The 25,395-nt window shown below is 38.1% G+C and overlaps 1 protein-coding gene across 1 annotated transcript in view; it reads left to right on the top strand.

Annotated features, from left to right (window-relative positions):
• Window positions 1–25,395, top strand: part of ILRUN (inflammation and lipid regulator with UBA-like and NBR1-like domains) — a 94,497-nt gene that overhangs the window by 29,558 nt on the left and 39,544 nt on the right. Inside the window, exons 2-3 of the mRNA XM_055330218.1 lie at window positions 6,805–6,959; window positions 13,202–13,399. Coding sequence (XP_055186193.1) covers window positions 6,805–6,959; window positions 13,202–13,399 — 353 coding nt within the window. The remainder of the gene's footprint in view (window positions 1–6,804; window positions 6,960–13,201; window positions 13,400–25,395) is intronic.

The raw sequence follows: 25,395 nt of genomic DNA, 5'->3' as shown, positions 1-25,395 counted from the left end.
AAAGTGTTAGCAAGGTTGTGGAGAAATAGGAACACTTATACATTGTTGGTGGAAACGTAAAATGGTTCTGCAACTATAGAAAACAGTTTGGTGGTTCATCCAAGACTTAAGCATTGAATTACCATATAACCTAGCAGGTTTACTTATAGGTGTATACTTAAAGAAATGAAGCCATATACTCACAAAGATGGTGTATGTAAATGTCCATAGCAGCATTACTCATAATCAAAAAGTAGAAACAACCCAAATGCCCGTCAACAGATGCATGGATAAACAAAATGTAGTGTGTACATATGGAATATTATTCAGCCATTAAAAGGAATGAAATACTGATTAACATGCTACAATTCGAGATGAATCTGGAAAACATTATGTAAGTGAAAGAAGCGAGACACAGAGGGTCTCATATTGTATGATTCCCTTTATCTAAGTTATCCATAATAGGCAGATTCGTAGAGAAGATTAATAGTTGCCAAGGAATAGGGGGGAATAGGGAGAAGGAGGAATGAGTAATGATTACTTAACGGGTATAGGGTATTCTCAATAGGTATTAGGTGATGAAAAAGTTTTGGAGCTGGAGAGGTAGTGGTTGTGCAACATTGTGAAAATACTAAATGCCCCTGAATTATATACTTTAAAGTAGTTAATTTTGCTATGCTAATCGCACCTCAATTTTTTAAAAAAGGAAAAGTCGTTTGATTATGACCTATTAGCCAAAGGCACTTAGATACCAAACTTCTACAATGCCAGTGTTGAATTTTCTGTGTCCTTAGAATCTGCTTTTTTAAACAATTAGCCAGTTTAATTATCTCAAGATGACAAGAATACCCAAATGTAACATGGCTCTGGAGTTGCCAGATTTAATTTAGTGGTTTATATCTTCAAGGACACAACAATTTTTCCCTCTTTCTGGATGGTCACCCTTCGTATATCAGCCACATCCTAATTAGGTCCCCTGAGGCTCCTGGTAGATCTCTTCATGTTCTGAAGATAGTTGCAGTAATTCTGTTCACTGAATTTTCTGGGTATCTTCCAGTGGCAGGACAAAAGGATACCTTCTCTCCCCTTCTCTCTCTCTTTTTTCCATTGGCCTTTTTATCATAAACTTTTCAAACCTACAGAAAATTTTGAAGATTGTAGTGTTTACCTAGATTCAACAGTGGTAAACATTTTTGTCATAATTTGTTTTCTCTGTATAAACTTTTCTTAATCATTTGAAAGTTGTAGACATCACAACTCTTCATCCTTAAAGATTTCAGCATGCTTCTCTTAAAAATAGGCATTCTCTTAAATAACCACATACTAAGATATGAAGATAATTCACAAAAATTTTTTACTAGTAAAAAATATCTAGTCCATGTTTAAATTTCCTTAGTTGTCCCCAAATGTATCTTTTATAACCTTCTTTTGTGTTTTTAAAGAGTCTGAGTTCAATCAAGGACTTCAAGACCATGTGTTGTGTTTGGTGGTTACATCCCTTTAAATCTAGTGCTGGGTGCCTGGGTGGCTCATCTGCCTTTGGCTCAGGTCGTGATCCTGGGGTTCTGGGATCAAGTCCCATATCAGGCTCCCCAGAGGGAGCCTGCTTCTCTCTCTGCTTATGTCTGCCTCTACCTCTCTGTCTCTCATGAATTAAAAAAAAAAAAAAACTTAAAAAAAATCATCCACCTTCCCTTTTCATGGCCCATGCTTGTTCTTTACTTTCTTTTTGGAAAAAGTATAACTACTGATGCTAGTTAGAAGGATCAGTTCTAAAAGTAATAAAATTAATGGATCAATAAATAGCCAGGAAAAAAAGAGAGAAGAAATGATCTTGAACTTACTAGGGCTCTAAGAAGTGGGTGAATGCTGGTGTGAACTTGCTCCTTTTGATGAAACTTTTCACAAGTTCTTCCACTACCCCACCAATCTTAACATGTTAAATAGTATCTTCCTTGAGTTATTTTTTAGGTTTAAAAATACTGAGCTTTCTTCAGCCCATCTCCTGTTGCCTACCTGCAGTCATCTTTCTCGTTTCATGAAATTCTCAGTTTCTTCATATAGTCACAAGTACTTATTTTTTGACTTCTCTTTCTGGTCTTCCACATTTGATTCCTATCGAGTTAATGTTGGAAAGCCCTAGTAAGAACCTTCTCTATTTTGCTGATCCTTTTTCTAGTTTGGTTTTTCAGTTACATCAGAGACTGCCACTGGGCTTGTGGCCTTAGCAGCAGCCTGTCCAGAGGTGAGAGAAGCTTCTTGTGGTTTGGAATAATCATGGCTCACAGCCCAAAGATGCTGTTGTTTGTGCTTAACTGGTTCGGTTCATTATTCTGATTTCCCATTTTCATTTGTGTCCAAAATTTGGGTAGTTTTTTTTTTTCTACCCATAAATAATTTGGATCTTTTTGAATTCTTGTTCAGAGAACAGAAAGAGAAGGTATCTGATTTTATTTTCCTTAGAATCTAAGCTAATTCTTAGTCTTCTGACATTCCCTCTTTAATTCTGATTTCCTGATTTTCTTAACTCTTTTCTACTCATATACATTCAGCAAATAGATTATTTTTCCTCATAAGATCAGTAATCTGACCTAAATATGTATACATAGTACAAAAATAAATGTTCTGTGTTTGTGAATTTTTGCAGGATTAGATACTTGGCCATAATTCAGCTTAAGGGAGGGTTACAACTAATTTGTTCATAGAATTCATGGTGGTGGGGGTGACTGGGTGGCTTATTTGGTTATGTGTCTGACTCTTGATTTCGGCTCAGGTCATGACCTCAGGGTGATGAGATCAAGTCCTGCATTGGGCTCCATGCTCAGTGAGGAGTCTGCTTGAGATTCTTTCTTTCTCCCTCTGCCCCTTCCTCCACTCATACGGGCTCTCTCTTTATTTACTTTAAAGTTAATAAATAAGTAAAATCTTAAAAAAAATTCATGATGGTAATTATTATGTTCTTAAGAAAATCAGGTGTTCAGAAGGTTATTAGATAATTGGAAAGTTCTAGGTAAGTGAAGTTTTATGTCTTTGAATAAATCTTCTAATTGATAGTCTAGCATGAGACAGGTTATTTACTTGTTACTGGATTTGTAGCCTCCTCTATAAAATTAATGTTGGACAGTATTGCTTCTGAGTTAAAAATTGCATTTCATCAGGGAACACATATCAACATCACCAAATTTTTCTACTCTGAATCAGGTTAACCTGATTATCAGTGCAGTAGAGACTGTTTTGTGCACCAAGCCCGTTTTTCACTCAGTAGGAAAAGCTGCCTTGGGCTGATAGATTACCTCAGTGTGAGAGACAGTTGGGAGTTACCCTTTCTGAATGTCCCTTGTTTGTTGAAGTCTGCTAAACTGTAAGCTGTGTAGAGGGTCCTTGCCTGTCTTCCTATCTGTTCTGTCCCCTAGTCTCTGTTTGAGTGCTTAGCATGTGGATAAATGCTCAATATTAGTTAAATATTGGTTGAATGCCAGCCCTAGGGCTTTTACACACATTGTCTCATACAGTCTTTGCAGCCAACCTTATCGTGCCAACTTTGTAATATAAGCCAGCCTTCTGATAACAGAAAACTCAGTTTTGTAGATGAGTAAAATGACATAGATGCCTAGCCACTTGTTCAAAACCCCACAGCCAGGCATAGGAGCTGCCTCAGAGCCATTTTAAATTTTACTATTTTAACCATTTTTCAGTGTACCGTTCTGTGGCATTAAGCATATTCATAGCCATCACCATCATCTTGGCCTGTGCCTTTTTCCTCAGTTACACTGCCTTCCTTTGTTCTTTAGGGTGTTCTTGGTTTTATCTGAAATCAGATTAAAGACTTTTTCTAAGCAAAAATGCTGGAGGAACCTGAAAGTTTAAACTTTCAGCTTGGGTTGAATACAGACTCTGTGTTCTTCCTTTTCCCATTTCCTCAGCCAGCTCTATTTCATGTAGAATTTCTTGTTGGCTAATAATAACTGAGTATGTTGATTTGAACGGGGATACATGCTCTCATATCTACTTGTTCTCACACTGAATTGGAGCTGTTTGGTCTATTTCTGCCATTGCTTGGCCCAGCAAGGCAGTGATATAAGTGGTTTAAGTGCCAAAAAGCTGCGTACCCACATTTTAAGCTGTGTACCTGCCGGATGGGTTAGAGCAGCATTGGGCTGAAGTCCACACTTGGCCTTGTACTTGGGAAATTAATTTGCTTTGTCATCCTCCACTCCTGCTTCCTGCCAGAAGTCCAGTTCACTACTTTTGGTTTCACTTTGGGCTTTAAAAGTGCTTCTTAATCTTTCTCTGGATGAATTACCTATATAATACAGGTACAAATAAGTAGTTTTGTTGGCTTGGCCATGGGATGAGTTGGGCTGTGTGAAACAGGATTTGAGGAGGGGGCCAGCTCTGTCTCAGTAGGGTAGCTGAATGTGCTTATGTTTCTACTGGAGTGGTCTTGAAGTCCTTTCTGATACCAGGCAGAGCCAAGTGGTGAAATATGATACATGCTGGGGATGAGAATTGGCAATTGTCCTGAGTGCACAAATAGTTTCTTCCTCCCAAGCATATTTTACAGCCAAGTGAACAGAAAACAATTCAGCAGGCTGTTTCCTGAAGTTCCTGCAGCAGAAAATTATCTTTATAAAATGATAGACACATAGCTTTTATGAAGAGTTTTTAGAAGAACAAAAGGCAAATTGGGCTTACATTTCATTTTTTCATTCCCTGATTCCTAAGTGTATGGCTGGTTTCAGATACACTCCTATGGCCTGTTTGTGGGTGGTAGAGGCTGGGCGTCCCCAAGTTTCGCCAGTCACATATTACTCATTTTGCATCACAGTCAGCTAGAGAAGGAAGTTGCTGGGAAGACTAAAGTCCAAGCCTTCCTATTGAATAGTCAAGCAAACAGGGAGTTTGGCCCCTGGCCCAGCTCAGCTCCATGTAAATTTTATCTAGTACACACACAACAGGCAGGCAGTTGTTAGTGGTGTAATTCTAGTTATTACTGACTAATATCACGGGCCACCATTGCGTGAGTCTTGACCTGAGGCAGCTGCTCTAAATATAGCCTTCCTTTCTGGCAGCTGCAAACACCTGGAGGAACAGGCAGGCCCCCAGCAGAAAATATTTGCTGTCAATAATATGTCTGTTGAACAATTGTATACTACTGTTGGAGCTTTTTTCATGCTATGTTTATGCATAATTAAAAAACAACCCACTGGATCCATTGGCTTATGGTTGGGTTATGTTTAGAAAAATTCAATTTGTATTGTTGTCTACTGTGGGGACTGGAGATGATGTCACTAGTTTAAGTAAGACCTTAAGAGGAGCAGTTAATGTAATTACTAGCAATTTCTTTGGTCTCTCTAATGAACACAGCTTGCTTAAACTAATAACCCTTAGTGGCCTTTGGTTTCTGGCTTGAATGAACCCGCTGTCAATCATGTGTTTCAGTTTAATTAGGGACTCGATTTGTGTGGTTGGTAGTTCCTTCTGACATAAGGGGGTTTATTTTTTTATTTTTTTATAATTTTTATTTATTTATTATAGTCCGAGAGAGAGAGAGAGGCAGAGACATAGGCAGGGGGAGAAGCAGGCTCCATGCACCGGGAGCCCGACGTGGGATTCAATCCCGGGTCTCCAGGATCGCGCCCTGGGCCAAAGGCAGGCGCCAAACCGCTGCGCCACCCAGGGATCCCCATAAGGGGGTTTATGAGTAATTAAAAAGAACACTAACATTTACAAAATGGTGGTTCTAAAACAGAAACTTCAAATGGCTCCTAAACATGTAAAAGATACTTAACCTTTTATGTAACAAGAGAAAACCATTTTAAGGGCTCACTGAGATCTTATTTTTTACCTATCAGATTGACACAAATCCAAAACTTTGGATGAACACTGTTGATGAGCAAATGGGGAAATAGACACTCTGATACATTCTTGATGGGAGCAGTAAGTGCACAACTTTATTGAGGAAAGTTTAGGATATATCTATTAAAACCACAAATATATACTCTTTGACCCAGCACTATCTCTTAGAGGAATTTATCCTACAGATACACTTGCATGTTTATAAAAACAATATGTGTTTAAGCTTATTTATGGAAGAACTAAAGACTGAAAACAAACTCGCAAGTGGACTGGTTACATAAATAATGATGTATCTGTACAGTGGATACAGCTATTAAAAACAGGATATTCATTATGTACTGACAGGGAATATCTTCACGAGAATAAAGCAAAGGGAAGTGTATAATATGCCACTAATTGTATAAAAGGGGGAGAAGTAAGAATATATATCATTTGCTTGTATATTCATAAGGAAGTTCTGGAAGGTTACTGAAGAAAGTAATATGGGCAGTTAATGTGTGTGTGTATGTGTATGTGTAGGAAAGAAGAGACAAGGTGATTACTTTTCATTTTACAAAACTCTTTAAACTATCTGCATGTGTTACCTTTTCAAAAAATTAAATAATTAGCATGTCTTTTAAAATAGAGGGGTTTTTTGAATTCCAGTCAAAAGGTGTAGAGGAGCCCTCTCTTAATTGACTTCCTTACCCATACTTGCTGTCCTTGTGGGTAAGAGGAGATGTTGCTGATGGAGCTAATGTTTCTTACTTTTTGTGTGCACACCTTAGGAGGAAAGTGACACATAAGTTTATCAGTCCCAGGCGTTCCTCAGCCAGAATCAGTGGCTCTGAAGATTTATATACCAGGAGCCTTAAGTTCTATACCAAACCCTAAGAAAAAGGCTTTTTTCATTTATTTTGACAATCAGGATCATATACTCTGGCCAGGACTAAAGTAAAGTCTTTTGCCTTTTCTTTTTGTTTGTAGGAACCTACAAGCAGCAATTGGCGCCTATTACGACTTTGAGAGCCCAAACATCAGTGTGCCCTCTATGTCATTTGTTGAAGATGTCACCATAGGAGAAGGGGAGTCGATACCTCCTGATACTCAATTTATAAAAACATGGCGGATCCAGAATTCTGGTAAATGGATAATGGTCAATTCTTCATTGCCCAGTTTTCTTTTTTTTTAGTAGTAAAAGAAATAAGGAAATGTTTTAGCTTAAGTTATGTACTTTTGTAACTGAACTTTTTCTTATATATGATGTACTTTTTTAAAAGATTTTGTTTATTTATTTGACAGCACAAATGGAGGGTGGGGGGCAGAGGCAGAGAAGAGGGAAAAGCAGGCTCCCCATTGAGCAGGGAGCTCAATGCAGGGCTTGATCCTAAGACCCCAGGATCATGATCTGAGCCGAAGGCAGACATTTAACTGACTGAGCCACCCAGGCACCCTGATGTAGTGCTTTTTTATACTGGTGTGATGACGAGAAATCAATGAAATGTCCCCTGCCCTGGATCAGGAAAAATGATTTAGATCTTTTTCTTTCTTTTTTTTTTTTTTTTCCCCAGGTCTTGATGGCCTCTAAACAATTCAGTATTCATTTGATAACCAGCAACTAAGCCTGTGTGTGGTGGTAGTATTATCTCCACCTGTACAGTTCTACTCTGTCATTTTAATTCTGCTCTAATTAATCTTCCAGTTCTTTCCAGCAGGCTAGAGGAGGTACATCCTTGAATAGAACAAGGTGGTTAGAAAGAGCTGTGAGCATCTGCTCTTTTGAAAGCTAATTTCTTTGAAACCACAGGGATGATTCTTTATGAAATTTCTTTTTTTTTCTTTATGAAATTTCATTGAGATATCTCTCTGAAATGTTAATACCACTTTGAAAAATAGGGTAAGAGGTGTGGACATTTGCTCAGAATGGGAAAGATGGAAAGATTGAGAAATTTTTTTGAAGCATTGTTGTAATGTACTGCCGACTTTAAGAAAAATTAAAAATAAGTTAGCGATAGTTCTTTGAAAATAGGATCTGAGTATATGTCTGGTAACAGTTAATTATTCCTTTTGCTAGTTAAATTCTTTTCTCATGACTTTAAATTTGAGTGGGGTTAGTATTGCTTTTTTCATGCAGTAGTTATTCATGCGGCTGACTAGATCAGGGCGCTTTAACTTCCTTGTTACTGAGGACTTAACAGAGAAATTCTGAGAGTTGGGAATCTTGGCAGAAGGCATATTTAGCTAAAAATCTGTGTATGTGGGGAAACTGTCTAGCAAGGTGATCTGATGTGACGTGATAAAAAAAACTCTCAGGGCTCAAATAAACCTGTAAAAGTGACCTTTTATTGACTGTTTACTTTTAAGTTCTTTGTACTGTAATTTTCTTATGATGGGGAAAGACTGACTAAGCTAGCATTTTATATACTAACTAATGTACCAAAGTTTTATTCTTAGTTTTTCTGACTTTTTTAGGAGTAACTCTCCTTTGGATGAAAGTTCAGTGTATAATCCGGATTGACCCGATGTTGTAGATGACTGGAGATATCCACGGCTTTATAAAATTTTCATTAGCTTCTTTTCCCTTTTGGTTGTAACTGTGTAGGGCATTGTTGGTTTGAGGGACACATGGTGGTACGGGAAAATAGCCATGTTTTCTGTTTTTCTTGAAATTCTTTTTTTTTTTCCAAAAAAGAATTAAGCTTTTTTTCAAAGCTTAATTATTTTTGCCTGATTTCTTTCCCTTTTATTGGTCTGATTTCTTTCTTTCATTTCTTAATGTTGTAGGCCCTTTTTTTTTTTTAAGATTTTTATTTATTTATTCATGAAAGACACAGAGAGGGGGCAGAGACATAGGCAGAGGGAGAAGCAGGCTCCCTGCAGGGAGCCCGATGTGGGACTGGCTCCCAGGACCACACCCTGAGCCCAAGGAAGATGCCCAACTGCTGAGCTACCCAGGCGTCCCAGTGTTGTGGGCTTTTAAAAGTATTAAAACAATTTCTTTTTTAAAGATTTCATTTATTTTTTAGAGCGAGTGAGAATGAGCTTACATGGGGAGGGACAGAGGAAGAGAGAGAGAATCCCAAGTAGACTCTGTGCTGAGCATAGAGCTCGATGTGAGACTTGATCCTTTGATCCCAGATCATGACCTGAACCGAAATCAAGAGTCAGATGCCCAGGTGCCCCTAAAACAGTCTCTTTAGTTCAGCTTCTGTTCATCATGTTTCTTCTTTGAATTACTAAAACCTGCTAGTTGCTGCTCAAAACTGCTTTTGAAGCTTATTCATGAATTAAATTTTATTTTTTTAAAAATTAAGACCTTGTTTATTTCTAGTGAAACTACTGAAAATGGTCTGGCTTGCTGTGAATTCTTTATAGTGTTTTTAAATATTAAAAGTTCTGAGAGTACTACTGAAATATTTGAGCTACTCTTTTTTTGCAGAAACCGTTTTGTATGTCAAACATCCTCTTGATACATCCATTCACTTACCACACAGCTCCTTGAGTTAATGGGGAATTGGGAGGGGTTGATATAAAATTGTTAAATGTCAGATCAGAACCCCAAAGAGCCTGCCTTTCTTTCACCTTGACTTGGAGAAAATCTGTATTGGTGGGGCTTGCTGCTCTTTCCGCCTACTTTTGCATGGTAACTCCAGTTTAAAACAGCCTCTGGGTCTGTATTGTTTGTTCTTTGAAAGGCCGTTCTTGTGCCTGAACACCTTTTGAAGAGTTTGGGCAACAGTTGGCTGGAGTTTTTATCATTTAGGTTACTTTGAACACAAAGATTTTTTTTATCCTTTTGGAAATTGTTCATCCATTTTAAAATAGTTTTGTATCTATAAGCTGCATGCTTTCCATTCGATTAAGGAGAAACTGACCTTCCATAACTAAGTAATAGATATTAAAGAGGGAAAGCATGCACGTGTACTGGCATCGGCGTCATCCTAATCTGGCCCAAGTTCTTCCTGGAAATATAGTAACAGAAATAGGGCAGGCCTTAGCTATTTCTCCTTTGGCTCTTTTACTTTCATTCATAACCTTCTCCACGAGAGAAGTGCTCACTGAAATAGTTTCATAAATAATTTTCATGGTATCTCTCTGCTGTCATGTTTCAGGCATGTCAGGCATTCAAATATACAACAGATGAGATGTAAAGGAATTGGATATAGCTGTCCCAGCAGTTTCCCCAAAGAAGATAAATGTCACACATTGTTTAAAATTCAACTTTTAATATTGTTTAAATCCTTAGACACAGACCATGCAAAAACAGAAGTCAGACATTTCATGACATGGATGCAGAATCCCAGGATCCAGACTTTTGGCACTAGAGTATTAGAAGCTTGTGAAACTTGAACAGGAAGTCTTATAATTAAAATTGAAAGTAAAAATTTGAAACTGCCTCTCCAAGGTGAAAATGGACAGTTTTCCTTACCAATACTTTAGCTTCTGAGTTTTTACAACCATGCTGTTTTCCAGTCATAGTGAATGTTAAGCTGAGTATGTTATAACTCTGGTGTTTCTTGGACTTTGGCAAAGTATGTGTGATTGTTGTATGAGAAAGTGGCTTCACAGTCAACTTTATTGTTTGTGAACATAAAATAAGAGTTGAGAAAAGAACTTAAGAAAGAACAACTGTTTCCTCCATTTTTCTTTTGGCTCCTTAAAACAGTTAATTTCTGCCTTTCTCTTCAGGACGACTATAGAAAAGGCAATTCTGCTTCATCCATTCAGCAAATTTTATTATATTCCAGTCACTTTATATTAAGTACAGGAAGAAAATAGTGACAAGATCAATGAAGGTCCCTGTTCGCATGCAGCTTAATTTGAAATGCAGTCTCCAGACTTTTAGGGCTTAAAAAGAATAGGTCTTTATCAAGGTTTGTCTTCTTCCTCATTGGTCTCTGGATGTTCCTTACTATCTTCCAACTGTTTCTGTAATCACTTATACCTAGTAAATCCAGGCTTTCTGGAACTGGTGGACTTTTATTTCATTTTTTGCCATGTTCTCTATCATCTCAAGTTGCCATATGTCAGGATTTTTTGTTTTGTTTTTACTTTTAATTTTTTTGAATAAAATTATATTCCATGATAACTGGAGAATCACAGCCTTGATCAAATGTGTGCTTGTGATACTTAAGTCATAAAACACAGATTGGTCTTTGTTTTCTTTTAGATGTATCTACCCTCCATTAAGCCAATTTGTAACTGAGACTTAATATGAAGGTCTGTTGTATTATACTTCTCAAATCTAGATTTTAGGTATGCTGGTGGTCCATGCTCCTTACCAGTATTTCCTTTCCTTCTCTGTTAAGAACTAGTATCTGTGACCTTTTTAGAGTTACATGACTTACCAGGCTGTAAGAACTAAATGTCTTAGTAAACACTATTGGTAATTCTTACAAGGTAAATGATTGGTTCTTCACTTTATAGTAAATTAATACTTTAGAGTTGATGGTGGATAACTCAGCAACTTTTTTTCTCCAACAAGCTCCCCAGGCACCATACGAATAGAGTATCTGGCATATTAAAAAAGATCAGGACAGTAGCAGCATAATTTGTTAATCGCTTCATGTTTACCAACTAACGCAGTCTCCCTGGAGCATATTGGCACTCCTCTTTTGCATAGCTGAGAGCTCTGACCATCTCAGCTGCTTATGGTTGTCTGTGCAGGACAGCCAAGGATTTCCCACACCCAGTCTTGGTTTTCCTCATTTTCTTACAAGTTCAAAATCAGACATTCTTGGGTTTTCATACTAACATGTCTTGTTACAGGTGTGTGCGTGTGTACGTGTGTGTGTTTGAAAGAATAATTGTGAATTCAACCCTAATATAGCAGCTTAACTTTTCTCTTGGATCTTGGTCTTTAAAGAGACTGGCATTTTCCAAGGTGCTCCATGCCAGCTGCTACTATTCTTGACCTCAGACAAATACGCTTTTGCCAAGACCATGGGCTCCAGAAATGAGAAACAATTTGCATGTATTGCCAGGGTATCATCACAAGCTTTCCACCAGCAGTGGTTGCCCTTTATAATGTTAACTTAAGGAGAGCACTTTGCTAGCAGGTATGTTTTTAAGAGGGTCTGACAAAACATTGTGCTTATTGTTTCATCTGCTACCCCTTCAGATCCAAGAGCCACAGAATGTGCCATTCCTTATGGGACTGAGATCTCAGCAGTAGAGCTGTAGTTACCTTTCTCTGTGATTCCCTTTTCAATAGTAAGTCATCGAGTATATCAAAACCAATCTCACACTTTGAGAACAAGGTATTGAGGCATCCTAGAATGCTCTCAGGAGTTACATTTCAAGCATGCTTTGACCTAGAGTCCTGCCATGTCCATTTTTTCACAGTGATTTATTTTTTATAGTGAATTTATGTATCCCCCCAAAAGATATATAGAGGTTTCTGTCTGTAGTAAAAAAGAGTATACTGGAGAGATTTCACCAGAAAGATAGCCTCTAGTCACCATGTGGCCCTTTGGCTCTCAGAACTAGTCCATATATGGATTGCTTATTTTGGATTAGTTTACAGGTACACAGGAGGAGGTACCCAAATAAGATCTTTGTCACTTCCAAAGGAGGAAAGACCAAAGAAGGAAAGACGTTTCTGCCTGTGCCTTGTCTCTGTATTGCTCTTCCTACTCTTTGTGCAGGTACCTCTTGCTGGTGTCGTCACCTCTGAGACCACAGATCAGTGTGTTGTTACCAGGGGAGTTCACCCCACTGTTCCTGTTTTCCCCACTACTTGTTTGAACCTGAAAATGAAACTTTCACTTGACTCCTCTCTCTCGAACTTGTAGGGTCATTTGCACCTTGGTCTTTTCATAGTTAAGGACTCCAGAAGGAAAAGTCATACATCAGGGGAAAAGTTTTAAAAAGAACATAATATAGAAATTATTCCTCATGTGTTTCATCAGCTTGCCTTGATAGAAAAACTGGTGACAATCAAATATGTTTTTACTTAGAATTAGCTTAAGAAGTTCTAGTGAAAATGGACATGTGTAAGTAACCTCTTAGTGAAGAAAGCAGGCCTCCAAAGATGTGGCCTATGCTTCATTTCCACAGCTCTTCGCAGACATCATTCTTAGGTTCCGCAGATTCGGTGTGTTGGGTGGCCTTTCCTGGGGTCCCTTAAAACACATTTTCTTGAGGAACTGCCTTGCTTTGGTCATATGTGCCTTATCTTAGGGATAGACTGTTGGTCAGAGGTTGTTAACTCTGATAATTCCTTCTGGTCAGTCTTGTGACATTTTATAGCTCAAGGATATGTGGCTAGGTTCACGTATGTGTGAAAGACAGAGAAAAAGGGCTCTTCTACAGTTTTGTAATGAACTGCACCCAGCATAGGACCACTAATTGCCTAACGTTTTTTTCTTTTGCTTGAACTCAGGGGCAGAGGCCTGGCCTCCAGGGGTTTGTCTTAAATATGTCGGGGGAGACCAATTTGGACATGTGAACATGGTGATGGTGAGATCGCTAGAGCCCCAGGAGATTGCAGATGTCAGCGTCCAGATGTGCAGCCCCAGCAGAGCAGGAATGTATCAGGGACAGTGGCGGATGTGCACTGCTACAGGACTCTACTATGGAGGTGAGTATGTTCTTATGCAGCCCAGGGTGAAGGAATTAAGGTAATATCTTACAGCATTCCCAGTGTTGCTCACAGAGCCTGTCAAATTACATAACAAGGCATGGCCTCTTTTAAACAGTCACCCCATGCAGGTAAATGATTTTCATTCAATGACTATGTAACAGATTCAGTCTAGTGCTCTCCCTTTTACACTAGCAGTTTAGTTAAAATTTAGTGAAGTGTGTGAGATACATATATAGATAGATATAGATATATATCTATTGTGCATTCTAAACAATGATTTAGTAGTTCTGCTCTTTTTATTATATAATCTAGTAGGTGCTGTAGGAATGCTAAAGGCAGTCCTTGTTCTCAGAGTCTCTAGATATAAGTCCTAAAAAAGATAATGCATAATGTGTGTACTTCTCCCAACCTGAGGACCTGTCAACACCTCTCTCCACTCTTTATTGGTATACTTTTTGAGCAGAGTAAGCTAAACTGCCTCTTCTTCCCTTTTTCATTTGTTCTTCAACCTAGTCTATTCTTTCTCCACTCTAGAGAAATGAAAATCAGAGACTACCCAGTTTCCAAATTCAGCAGCCACGTAGTCTTCATACTAGCTTACCCTCTGTCGTTTGGCACCTGCTCCAAATGTTTTTTGAAATCTGTATCTTCCTAGGCTCACATGATACCCGTCTTGTTTCTCCTCTTCTGAATGATCTCTCTCTGTCTAGTTTCATCTTTGCCCCAGGATTGCTAGTGTCTGTGCTGGGTCCTCTTCATGCTCAGTGACCTCATCCATCCATGTAGGTTCAGCGTACATGGCAATGTTCAGATTCATCTCTGTGTCTGCAAATTCTTTTTGGAACTCCAACCCTATGTTTTAACTGCTTTTGGACAGAACATGTAGACATCTTGTAGATTTCTGAATCTTATTATCTTCCAGGCAAAACTTATATTCTTCTCAACAACACCCCACCGAGGTGATCAGTCAGGAACCTTGGAGTCATATTTTGTTCAGTCTTAACCGTCCTTTGTCACAAACTGGTTCTTCTTGGTTCCACTATATCCCATGTCCTGGTAATCCAAAAAAATATATATAGTGAATAGTTCCCACGCTCTGGGAGCTAACTGGGTCCTAACTGGACCCAAGGCCAGTGGGGCCTTTGGAGTGATTTCAAGGGGTCCTGGAATTAATGTTCGTCTCTATGTTTTTGCAGCCAGGGGAAACTTTACATATTTTTAGTAGCCTCAAAAAAAAATCTTAATGTTAGAAAGGGTGTCTCATAGTGCTTATATGACATCATTCTTTGCCTGAAACCTCCCTGCCTACTGTCCTGAAGCCCAATTCCTTGGCGTGGGGCTTAAAGCTGCTCACGATCTGGCCTCATTTTCACTTTCATTGTCAGTCTCCTCTTTACTCCCCCACAGCCAGTCCCCAAAGACACCACATGCTTTCACTTTACCATGTCCTTGCTCATGTTGTTCCTATCGCCAGAAATATCTTTTCTCTTTCCAGTAAATTCCTGCTCATCCTCAGGGATGAAGTCACCATTCCTCCTTCCCTCCTTGCTTACTCTCCTCACTACCCCATGGAAATTCATCCCTCCTTTTTTCATTAATATTATGCACGAGCTTGTTATTACACTTGACACATTGTATTTTAGGTGTTTGTTTACTTTTTACTCATCCTTCTCTCCTGCTAGACTGTGGACTATTTGTTGAATGACAAATGAATATGCAATCATGTATCAGAATGCAGAAATTACTTGTTTCTTCCCTCTGGACTCCCTTTTCAGGCTACTTCTTCTAAGAAGCTTTGTACCTGTACAGTTAACCCTTGAACAGCATAGGGGGTTGGGGATGCTGACATGTGAAAATCCAGCATAACTTTTTTTTTAAGATTTTATTTATTTATTTTGAGAGAGAATGAGAGAGAGAGAGAGAGAGAGAGAGAGAGAGACTCCCCTGCTGAGCAAGGAGCCTGATGTAGGGCTCCATCCTAGGACCCCTGAATCATGACTTGAGCTGAAGGCAGATGCTCAACCAACTGAGCCACCCAGATGCCCCCATAAGTTTTTGACTCCCCGAAAACTTTACTAATATCCTGTTGACCAGAAACCTTACCAATAATATTAACAGCTAATTAACACGTTTTGTAGTTACATGTATTATATACTGTACTGTTCTGTTCTGGTAAAGTAAGCGGTTTTTCAGAAAATTGAGAAAATACATTTACAGTACTGCGCTGTGTTTATTTTTTTAAAAAATCCATGTATAAGTGGATCTGGGCAGTTCAAACCTATGTTGTTCAAGGATCAACTAGCTTCTTCCACTGCTGAGCTCCCATTTGCATTTTCTCCCCACCACCCATTGCGGTTTCTCTGCACTTACCCCCTTACGTCTCTTTGGCATTTTTACCTCTTTCTACCCAATTAAATTCGATGAATCCCTCACATACCTTTAAAACTTACGGTGATACGTGTCTTATTTATTTTGTAACTTCAAAAAACTGAGCCCAAAGCAGAGTGGAGATTTTTTTTAAAGGAATGTCACTGTTTTTAAGGGAGGGATGTGACTTTAAAAAAAATCCCTTTGTTGCAAAGATACTGCTTCTTACTGTTCTCTAGTGTTTGAAAGCTCTGGTCGTGTGGTGTGTTTTAGTGGTAATATAAAAATTATCACTATGTGGGACATTAAAATTTGTACCTATAACATCTGTCATCAATTCTAGAAGTAAGTATAAATATACTAGCTTTGGAGGCAATAAAGAATTTAAAGCCTTTTGTGGTCATATAATCTGTGAATTGTTTCTCAGGACTTTGTGAAATCTAATACCTTCAAGAGATCTTAATAATTGATTTGCTTCCATGATTTTCAAAGCATTTTAAAAAAATCAGTAGAACCCTTTCCTTTATAAGAGCATTTATGAATGCCCCTTCAAAAAAAGGGAAAATCTAAAAATGAAACTGATCTTGTTGAATTAGGAGCCTCCTTAAGCTGTGTTTGCCTTCTTGCCTTCTCTGATGACCTCTGGTGCTATGTGACCTAGAGTTTGCAAACGGTTCATCTTCTCTAGTAAAGAATTTAATTCTGTAATATTACAATATTTCACTGAATCCAGATTACTATTGATCATAATACATGCTGAGGGCAGACATGGTAGATTGCTGACAGAATGTGATGTAGTATACGTAAAACCATAGCTATGAGCACATGAAAAAAAACCTGCCTTGTTAAGCATTCTTTACCCTTCCCAGTTTTTCTGCTCTCACCTTGTAAGCTCATAGAGTATAGTATAGTGGAAAGTGTTTGGAAAGTAGGCCTAGGTTGCCTGGACACAAACTTGGACAAGTTAGGTAACTACCTTGGGTCTCATCTTCCTGTCTTAACAGCAAAGTTTATTTGTTTTGTTTTTGGTGGGTGGTCTCTTCTACCGTCTTTAGATGGTCTTCTCTAGAAAGAATCATTTTCTTTATTTTTTTATAATAAGACTTCTGTTGTTTCAGTTCATTTCTTGTCCTCAAAGGGAATTTTTGCTATATTGAATAATTTATAAAGTGGGGCACCTACCCATTTTCAGTTGGCTGTGCTCTGAGAATCTCTCAAGAGAGGTGCTGTTGGTGTGTTGTATGGGCAGTTCTTCATTATGTGGGGTGTGTGTATATGGCCCTTGGCCCTTACTAAATACCTTAGCTTCACATATTTATCTTTACCAGCAATCCTTTTTGACCACACACATTTCTAATCATATCTGATTCCTGGCAGCTTTATTTTCAAACCCAAATATTTTCTTTTATCTTCTTTTACAGACTTACTTTTTAGATAAAAGCAACCTGTTATTTAATACCTGCTGTATGTCAGGCACTGTATTGGGCTGTGTACATATAAATTACTTTTTATAAAGGAAGTATTCGGGATCCCTGGGTGGCGCAGCGGTTTAGCGCCTGCCTTTGGCCCGGGGCGCGATCCTGGAGACCCGGGGTCGAATCCCATGTCGGGCTCCCGGTACATGGAGCCTGCTTCTCCCTCTGCCTGTGTCTCTGCCTCTCTCTCTCTCTCTCTCTCTCTCTCTCTCTCTCTCTGTGACTATCATAAATAAATAAAAAAAAATAAAGGAAGTATTGGCTACATTTTATGGATGAGGAAACTGAAGACAAGAGATAATATGGTGTTCAGTAAAAGTTATAAATTATAGCTATAAATTAAGAAAAGTAGTTTTATCATTTTGATAAAATGATCTTTGTCATTAATTTGGTCTTCACTACTACATGGGGTTCACAAAGAAACTTTGCAGGGTATTGGTTCCTGTCAGAGCTTAGGGTAGATGGGGTATTAGTCCCCAAGTCTTCTCTACATTTCTAGAGTAAGTTAGGGATGAGGATGGGATTAATATTGGTGAGGCGACTCTTAGGTAGTTGGGTAAATATCAGTGTTCTTCAAAGGAGTTCCTGCCTTCTAGAAGATGGCACACTTCTTTTTTTTTTTTTTTTTTAATGATAGTCACAGAGAGAGAGAGAGAGAGGCAGAGAGAGGCAGAGACACAGGCAGAGGGAGAAGCAAGCTCCATGCACTGGGAGCCCGACGTGGGATTCGATCCCGGGTCTCCAGGATCACGCCCTGGGCCAAAGGCAGGCGCCAAACTGCTGCGCCACCCAGGGATCCCAGATGGCACACTTCTTAAGAACACTTAGGACACTTGACTCTTGGGAAGCAGTAAGCAGCATGAGTGGTTGTCATCATTTTAGTCTTGATACCAACGGTAATATGCTTCCTCTCTTCCAATAATAGAGTACCCTCTTCCCAGTTCTGTAAGAGAGATTTACTCCTGTGCAGGCATTCTGGTCGTGAAGTAAGCTAAGATGAAGTAATAGTGTGGTCATCACCTGCTAATGAAGGTTTCTCCCGCTTGAAGTAGCTCTTCTTTTTAATAGTTCACATGGGTTCCTAGGGACATTGCAAATGTACATTAAATACTTATATGTTATTCATTTCATTTTTCTGAGGTAGAAATGAAACTTTCCTCATTTTTTAAAAGATGTATTTATTTTAGGGAGAGCAGGTGTAGGAGGGGGAGAGGAAGAGAGAAAAAGAAGATCTCCAGCAGACTTCTTGCTGAGTAGGGAGCCTGATGCGGGGCTCCTCACCACCCTGAGATCACAACCTGAGTCGAAACCAAGAGTCAGATGCTTAACCGACTGTGCCACCCAGATGCCCCTGGAACTTACCTTATTAAGTTCCTAAACCGTAATAAGTCCCACATGCTAGGAAACTTATTGGGTGCTCTATATAAACCACAGTTTATTTCCTAAAACTTTTTAAAGTTCTTACATCTTCTCCAGTTAAAGAATGACTTGAGGTCGTGAATTTGAGCCCAATGTTGGACATGGAGCCTACTTTAAAAAAACAAAAAAACTTGTTATTTCTTGTCTTTTGATAATAACCATTCTGACAGGTGCGAGATGGTATTACATTTTGGTTTTAATTTTCATTTTCCTGATGATTGGTGTTACTGAGCATCTTTTCATGTGTCGGTTAGCCATCTAGATATCTTTGGAAAAATGTCTATTTAGTTGACCCTACCATTAGAACTTTTCTCTTTTATATGTTATACTCAAAAGGTTGCCTCATTTGCTTCTAGAAGATCCTCAGTAAGGCATTCTTTGTTTGGATTCTGGTCTCTAGAATTCTGTAATATCAGAAATATGAGTAGCCCTTCTAGCCTAAACTGATTGTGACTTGTGTAGGAAATGTTTTTATTAGAAGGGACGTCTCAAATGTAAATGAATCTGGAATCCTTAAATATCTTTATGTTGTAAGATTAATATTAAGTCTATCAGGTGATTTGCTATTTCAGCTTCAGAGAAGAAAGCCTACTGTTGGTGGTAGTGTTGGTAATTATTTGGTGGTTGTGTCTAGGTAGTTCCAAATGAGTCGAAGGCAATGTAAAATGGCTGTAGTGTTCAGATTAGCCTCTAAAATGCACATATGTGTCATGAACCTGTTTGGAACATAGAAAATCAAGAAATCAGAAGAATATACATATATATGTGTATATATATATATGTTTGATACATATATGTGTGTGTGTGTATATATATATATGTTTGATAGAAGGGCAAAATATAATTTGAAAGCAGCATATATTTTTCTTATGGTAGCTAAAGCCCTTTTGTTGTTAACAGAAACTTCTCTGATCTGGAATGTTAGGTTTCAAGGATTCAAAATTTAGGGATTGACCTGACAGTTCCTTAAAAAATTTTGTTGTTTTATTTTGATTTTGAAGATTTTATTTATTTATTTATTTATTTATTTATTTATTTATTTATTTATTTATTTATTTATTTGAAACACACAGACAGAGACAGAGACATACGCATAGGGAGAAGCAGGCTCCCTGTGGCAAGCTGATCCCAGGACCCTGAGATCACACCTGAGCCAAAGGCAGACACTCAACCACTGAGCCACTCAAGAGCCCCCTTAAAAATGTTTTTAACCAAATATAATTCTTTCTTAAAATATGAATATATTTCTTATTAAAAAGAAAATAGTTATAAAATCCCTGACAATTTTAAAGATTAAATACTTAAGCATAATTTGCTTTTAAAAAAATATGTATATAGGGAATCTCTGGGGGGCTCAGCGGTTTCGCGCCTGCCTTTGGCCCAGGGCGCGATCCTGGAGTCTCGGGATCGAGTCCCGCATTGGGCTCCCGGCATGGAGCCTGCTTCTCCCTCTGTCTGTGTCTCTGCCTCTCTCTATGTCTATCATAAATAAATAAATCTTTAAAAAAAATGCGTATATAGAATCCCTAACTCTTTTGTGTGTATGCATTGGTAAGGGCTGTAGCTGGGGGCTGGATCTAGTTTAAAAGTGTTTAGTTAGGGCAGCCTGGTGGCTCAGCACTTTAGCGCTGCCTTCGGTCCAGGCCGTGATCCCGGAGACCTGGGATCGAGTCCCACGTCAGGCTTCCTGCATGGAGCCTGCTACTCCTTCTGCCTGTGTCTCTGCCTCTCTCTCTCTCTCTCTCTCTCTCTCTCTCTCTATGTTTCTCATGAATAAATAAATAAAAATCTTAAAAAAAAAGAGAAAATATTTTTTTTTTTAATTTTTATTTATGATAGTCACAGAGACAGAGAGGCAGAGACACAGGCAGAGGGAGAAGCAGGCTCCATGCATCAGGAGCCTGATGTGGGATTCGATCCCGGGTCTCCAGGATCGCGCCCTGGGCCAAAGGCAGGCACCAAACCGCTGCGCCACCCAGGGATCCCCGAGAAAATATTTTTTTAAAAGTCTTGTTACTTAGCATAACCCTATCATAGTAAAACATGTAAAAACTGCATTTCTTTGATCTTATGTGATAGCAATTTTAATATACATCATTCATTTAATGATTACCTTTCTTGCAGGGAGGAGAGGGTAGAGCCATTATATTAAATGAACACATTTGATTATATGATACTTTTAATTTCAGAAATAATAAAAATGAGGAAAAAAGGACATGACGGGATATGTATATTTCCCCTTCTCAAAAAAAATATGTCCATATATGTTGAAATTGTTTCACATGAGAAATTCTTAAGGTTTTACTGGATTATCATATGGGAATTTTTAGTAAGTGCCATTGTGTGCAGTTTCTACTGAATTAGGCCAGATCATATCTCTTATAAAAGTAAGGAAGCAAGCATAATTGCTTTCTATTCAAATCGTGGTGAATACCTACTTTATCAGTATGTGCTATAAACCTGCTGAAAATTGTGTGGTTATTTTGTAACAGATTGATGATTAGTGTCTAAAATGATCCATGTATTGGTCTCTTAAGCTTTATCTGATATCTTAGTTTTTCAGATGGAATTTATATTCCTCAATTACTGCTCAGAATGTAGCCATTACTTTATTTTTAGAAACCTCCCATTAGTCTTGTAGTTAAAGGTGGGAGTCTTTGAAAAGGGTGTCTCCTTACTGAAAAGCAAATGCATTCTGTTCCTGTAAATGATGCTTGTACTCTAGCCCCATAATACTCTAAGGGGTTTTTCCCTGAAACAGCAAAGATACTTGTCATTTAGAAATTAGTTCATTCTAAAAAAAATACATTTTTTAAAGCTTTCTTTATTTTTCTCCTTTTATCTCTAAAGAGCTTGTACTTCCCTTTCTTTACAAAGAGAGTGTCAGTATTGGACCTTGGGGCTCTAGAAAGGAATGCTATGTGTACCTGTTAACCTCTGGATTTTGATTTGTAGTCATCAGTGTTCTTCCAGTTCCTCTTGATTTCTTTCTTTTTTCTTTTTTTTTTTTTAAGGTGTATTTATGTATTTGTGAGAGAAAGAGAACACAAGCAGGGAGGGGAGAGGGAGAGAGAATCCCAAGCAGACTCCACATTGAGCATGGATCCCACACTGAGATCACGACCAAACTGAAGCCACGAGTCAGACACTCAACCGACTGCACCACTCAGGCGTTCCCCCCTCCCACTTGATTTCTAAGAGTTTTGCTTGTACTTTGTTTTGAGATGATTTTGAGAGCAATTGAATTCTAGAGTGAGTTAAGCTGTGGCTTAGTAGCCACTTCAAAGTCATTTTTTCTTTTTAGTTTTAGTTTCTGTTTTATGTTTAGAAATCAGAAGTGATTAAGAAAACAGATCCTACCTCTGACCTAAATCCTTTGTGAGGACTTTTAAAAATGTTCAAAGTAATATATTTTATGTTAGGATAGCCAAAATAGGGTCATTTCAACATGAGACTATAGCCACATTTTTGGTAATCAGTAGCTATCTGTCTGTGGCCAGTAGCCTGCCTCATGGATAATGCAGTTCTATAAACTAATATGTTGTGCTAATTTTTTTTTCCTTTAGGAAATTGTATAGAAATGGGGGTGTTTTTCTTTTAAGAAATTTGCCAGTGAAATCATCTGGGAGGGTTCTCTTTGGAATTAAAATTACTACAGTATATTTTCATAGTTATAGATATGTTCAAGTTGTCTATGTCATCTTGGATGACTGGTTAATTTCAAGGAATTGGTCCTTTTCACTAAATTGTCAAATTTTTGTGTGTAGAGTTGTTTGTAGTACCTTTGTTATTGTTTTAATGCCTTCTGTCAGTAGTAATAATTTCTTCTCATTCTTTTTTTTTTTTTAAGATTTTCTTTCTTCTTTCTTTCTTTCCCTCCCTCCCTTCCTTCCTGAGAGAGAGGGAGCTCATGCGTGTGTGGACGCACCTGGGGGGAGGAGCAGAGGGAGAAGGACAGGCATACTCCACACCAAGCTCAGAGGCCCACGTGCAGCTTGGTCCCACAACCTGAAGATCATGACCCGAGCCGAAATCAAGTCAGATGCTTAACTATTGAACCACCCAGGTGCCCCCTCTTCTCTCATTCTTGATGTTTTATGTTTTCTGTCTTTTTTTCTTTTTGCTTTTTTTTTTTTAAAGATTTTATTTATTTTATTGAGAGAGCACAAACCAGGGAGGAGAGGGAGAACCAGGCTCCCATTGATCAGGGAGCCCAGTGCAGGGCTGGATCCCAGGACCCTAGTATCATGACTGAACCAAAGGCAGATGCTTAATGGACTGAGCCACCCAGGCACCACTTCTCTCTTTTCTTGCTAGATTTCTTAATTTTATTGGTATTTTCAGAGAACCAGTCTTTAGTTTCATTGATTTTTCTTTATTTTTCTGTTTTCAGTTATTGTATTTCTGCTTTTAATTGTTTAGCCCTTCTGCTTGATATGGGTTTATTTTACTCTTTTTCCAGTTTCTTAAGATGGAAGCTAAGGTTGACCCAAGACCTTTCTTTTATAATATAGGTGTTTAAAACTATTTTCTTAACCCATTTGGGCTGCTGTAACAAACCTATTATAGATGAAGTGTGTTGTAAACAAATTTATTTCCCCCAGTTCTAGAGGTTGGGAAGTCTGAGGTCAAAACTCCAGCAGATTGGGTGTCTGCTGTTTGCTTCTTAGTTCATAGAAGGCTGTCTTCTATGTTCTCACAAGGCAGAGAGTAAGGGCTCTCTCGGTGGTTGTTTGTTTTTTCTTAAGAGCATTCTTAACCCATTCTTGAAGACTCTACCCTCAACCTAATCATCTTCCTAAGGCCCCACTGCCAAATACAATCACATTGGAGATTAGGTTTCAACATAAGAATTTGGGGATGGGGGCATAAACACTTACTTTATAGCAACTGTAAATTTCCCTCTAAGCATTACTTTTAGCTACATAGCACAATTTTTGAAATATTGTGTTTTTATTTTTATTCATTCAAAAATATTTTCTTTTTTTTTTTTTTTTTTTTTTTTTTATGATAGTCACACAGAGAGAGAGGGAGAGAGAGAGGCAGAGACACAGGCAGAGACAGAAGCAGGCTCCATGCACCGGGAGCCCGACGTGGGATTTGATCCCGGGTCTCCAGGATCGCACCCTGGGCCAAAGGCAGGCGCTAAACCGCTGCGCCACCCAGGGATCCCCAAAAATATTTTCTAATTTCTCTTGAGAACTTCCTCTTTGAGCCATGGGTTATATAGAAATGTGTTGTTAAATTTCCAAATGTTTGATGGTTTTCCCGTTACCTTATTTAATCATTTCTAGTTTCAGTCCATTATGGTCAGAGAACATAATTTATTTTGATTTTGGTTCTTTAAATTTGTTAAGATGTTTTTGTCCCAGAAGATATTGTCTGTCTTGTTCGTGAATATTTTTTTTGGGGGGGGGTTTGTTCGTGAATATTTTATGCATACTTCAAAAGAGTGTTCTGCTATCTTGAGTGGAGTGTTGTATAACTGTCAGTTAGATCCAGTTGGTTGGTATTGGTTTTTCAATTTCTCTGTGTCTTTATCATTTGCTTGTTTTAGTCTAATAGTTCTATTATTGAAAACGAAGTGTTGAAGTCTCCACCTACAGCTTTGGATTTGCGTATTTCTTCTTTCAGTTCTGTCAGTGTTTGGTCCATTTATTTTGAAGGTCAGTTGTTAGGTGCATACACATTTAAAATTATGTCTTCTAGGTGAATGACCCATTTATTTTTGCGTAATGTCCCCCTTTTCCCTGATAATTTTCTTCACTCTGAAGTCTACTTTGATATTAATAAAGCCATTCTAGCTTTCTTTGATTAGTGTTTGTGTGATATATCCTTTTCCAGCCTTTTACTTTCAACCTACCTGTGTCTATATATTTGGAGTTTCTTGGAGATAGCATATAGTTAGCCTAATTTTTCACCCAGTCTGATTATCTCTGTCTTCTAATTGGTATATTTAGATTACTTACATTTAATGTTTATTGAGATATTTAAATTTATTTCAGTCATTTTATTTGTTTTGTGTTCTCTTATTTGAGGGACTTTTAAGTCTATTATATCACTAAACTTATTAGGTATTTGCAATTAAATTCTTTTATAAGTGTATTTTTTCTGACAATAAAAGAAATATAGAACTTAGAATATACAAAAATATAAAGAAGAAAACAAAATATTGGGATCCCTGGGTGGCGCAGCGGTTTGGCGCCTGCCTTTGGCCCAGGGCGCGATCCTGGAGACCCAGGATCGAATCCCACATCGGGCTCCCAGTGCATGGAGCCTGCTTCTCCCTCTGCCTATGTCTCTGCGCCTCTCTCTCTCTCTCTGTGTGACTATCATAAATAAATAAAAATTTAAAAAAAAAAAAAAAAAAAAAAAGAAAACAAAATATTTACTCTTCTATATGGATATAAACACTGTTAATGTATGTGTCCAAATATTTTTTTAAAAATTTATTTTTTCAAATTTGATGTTATGCTACGCAGTTGTGTAACCTACTTTTTTCGCTACTCACTAATATTTTAGGATCTTTCCCCTGGTTAAATACTCTTCAAAAACACAATTTTTAGGAGTTGAATATCATTCCATTGGATTATTATTAATCAAAATATTGTAGATAATTCTTTTATTTTCTCTTATTTCTTTCTTGGTTGCTTGCTTGCTTGCTTTCAAGAGGGAAAGAGAGAGACAGGGTCAGGGAAGGGCAGTGGGAGAGAGAATCCTAAGCAGACTCCA

The sequence above is a fragment of the Nyctereutes procyonoides genome, unplaced genomic scaffold (genome assembly GCF_905146905.1).
Source record: "Nyctereutes procyonoides isolate TBG_1078 unplaced genomic scaffold, NYPRO_anot_genome, whole genome shotgun sequence".
Taxonomy (NCBI): Eukaryota; Metazoa; Chordata; class Mammalia; order Carnivora; family Canidae; genus Nyctereutes; species Nyctereutes procyonoides.
This window is presented reverse-complemented; position numbering and strand designations above follow the sequence as displayed.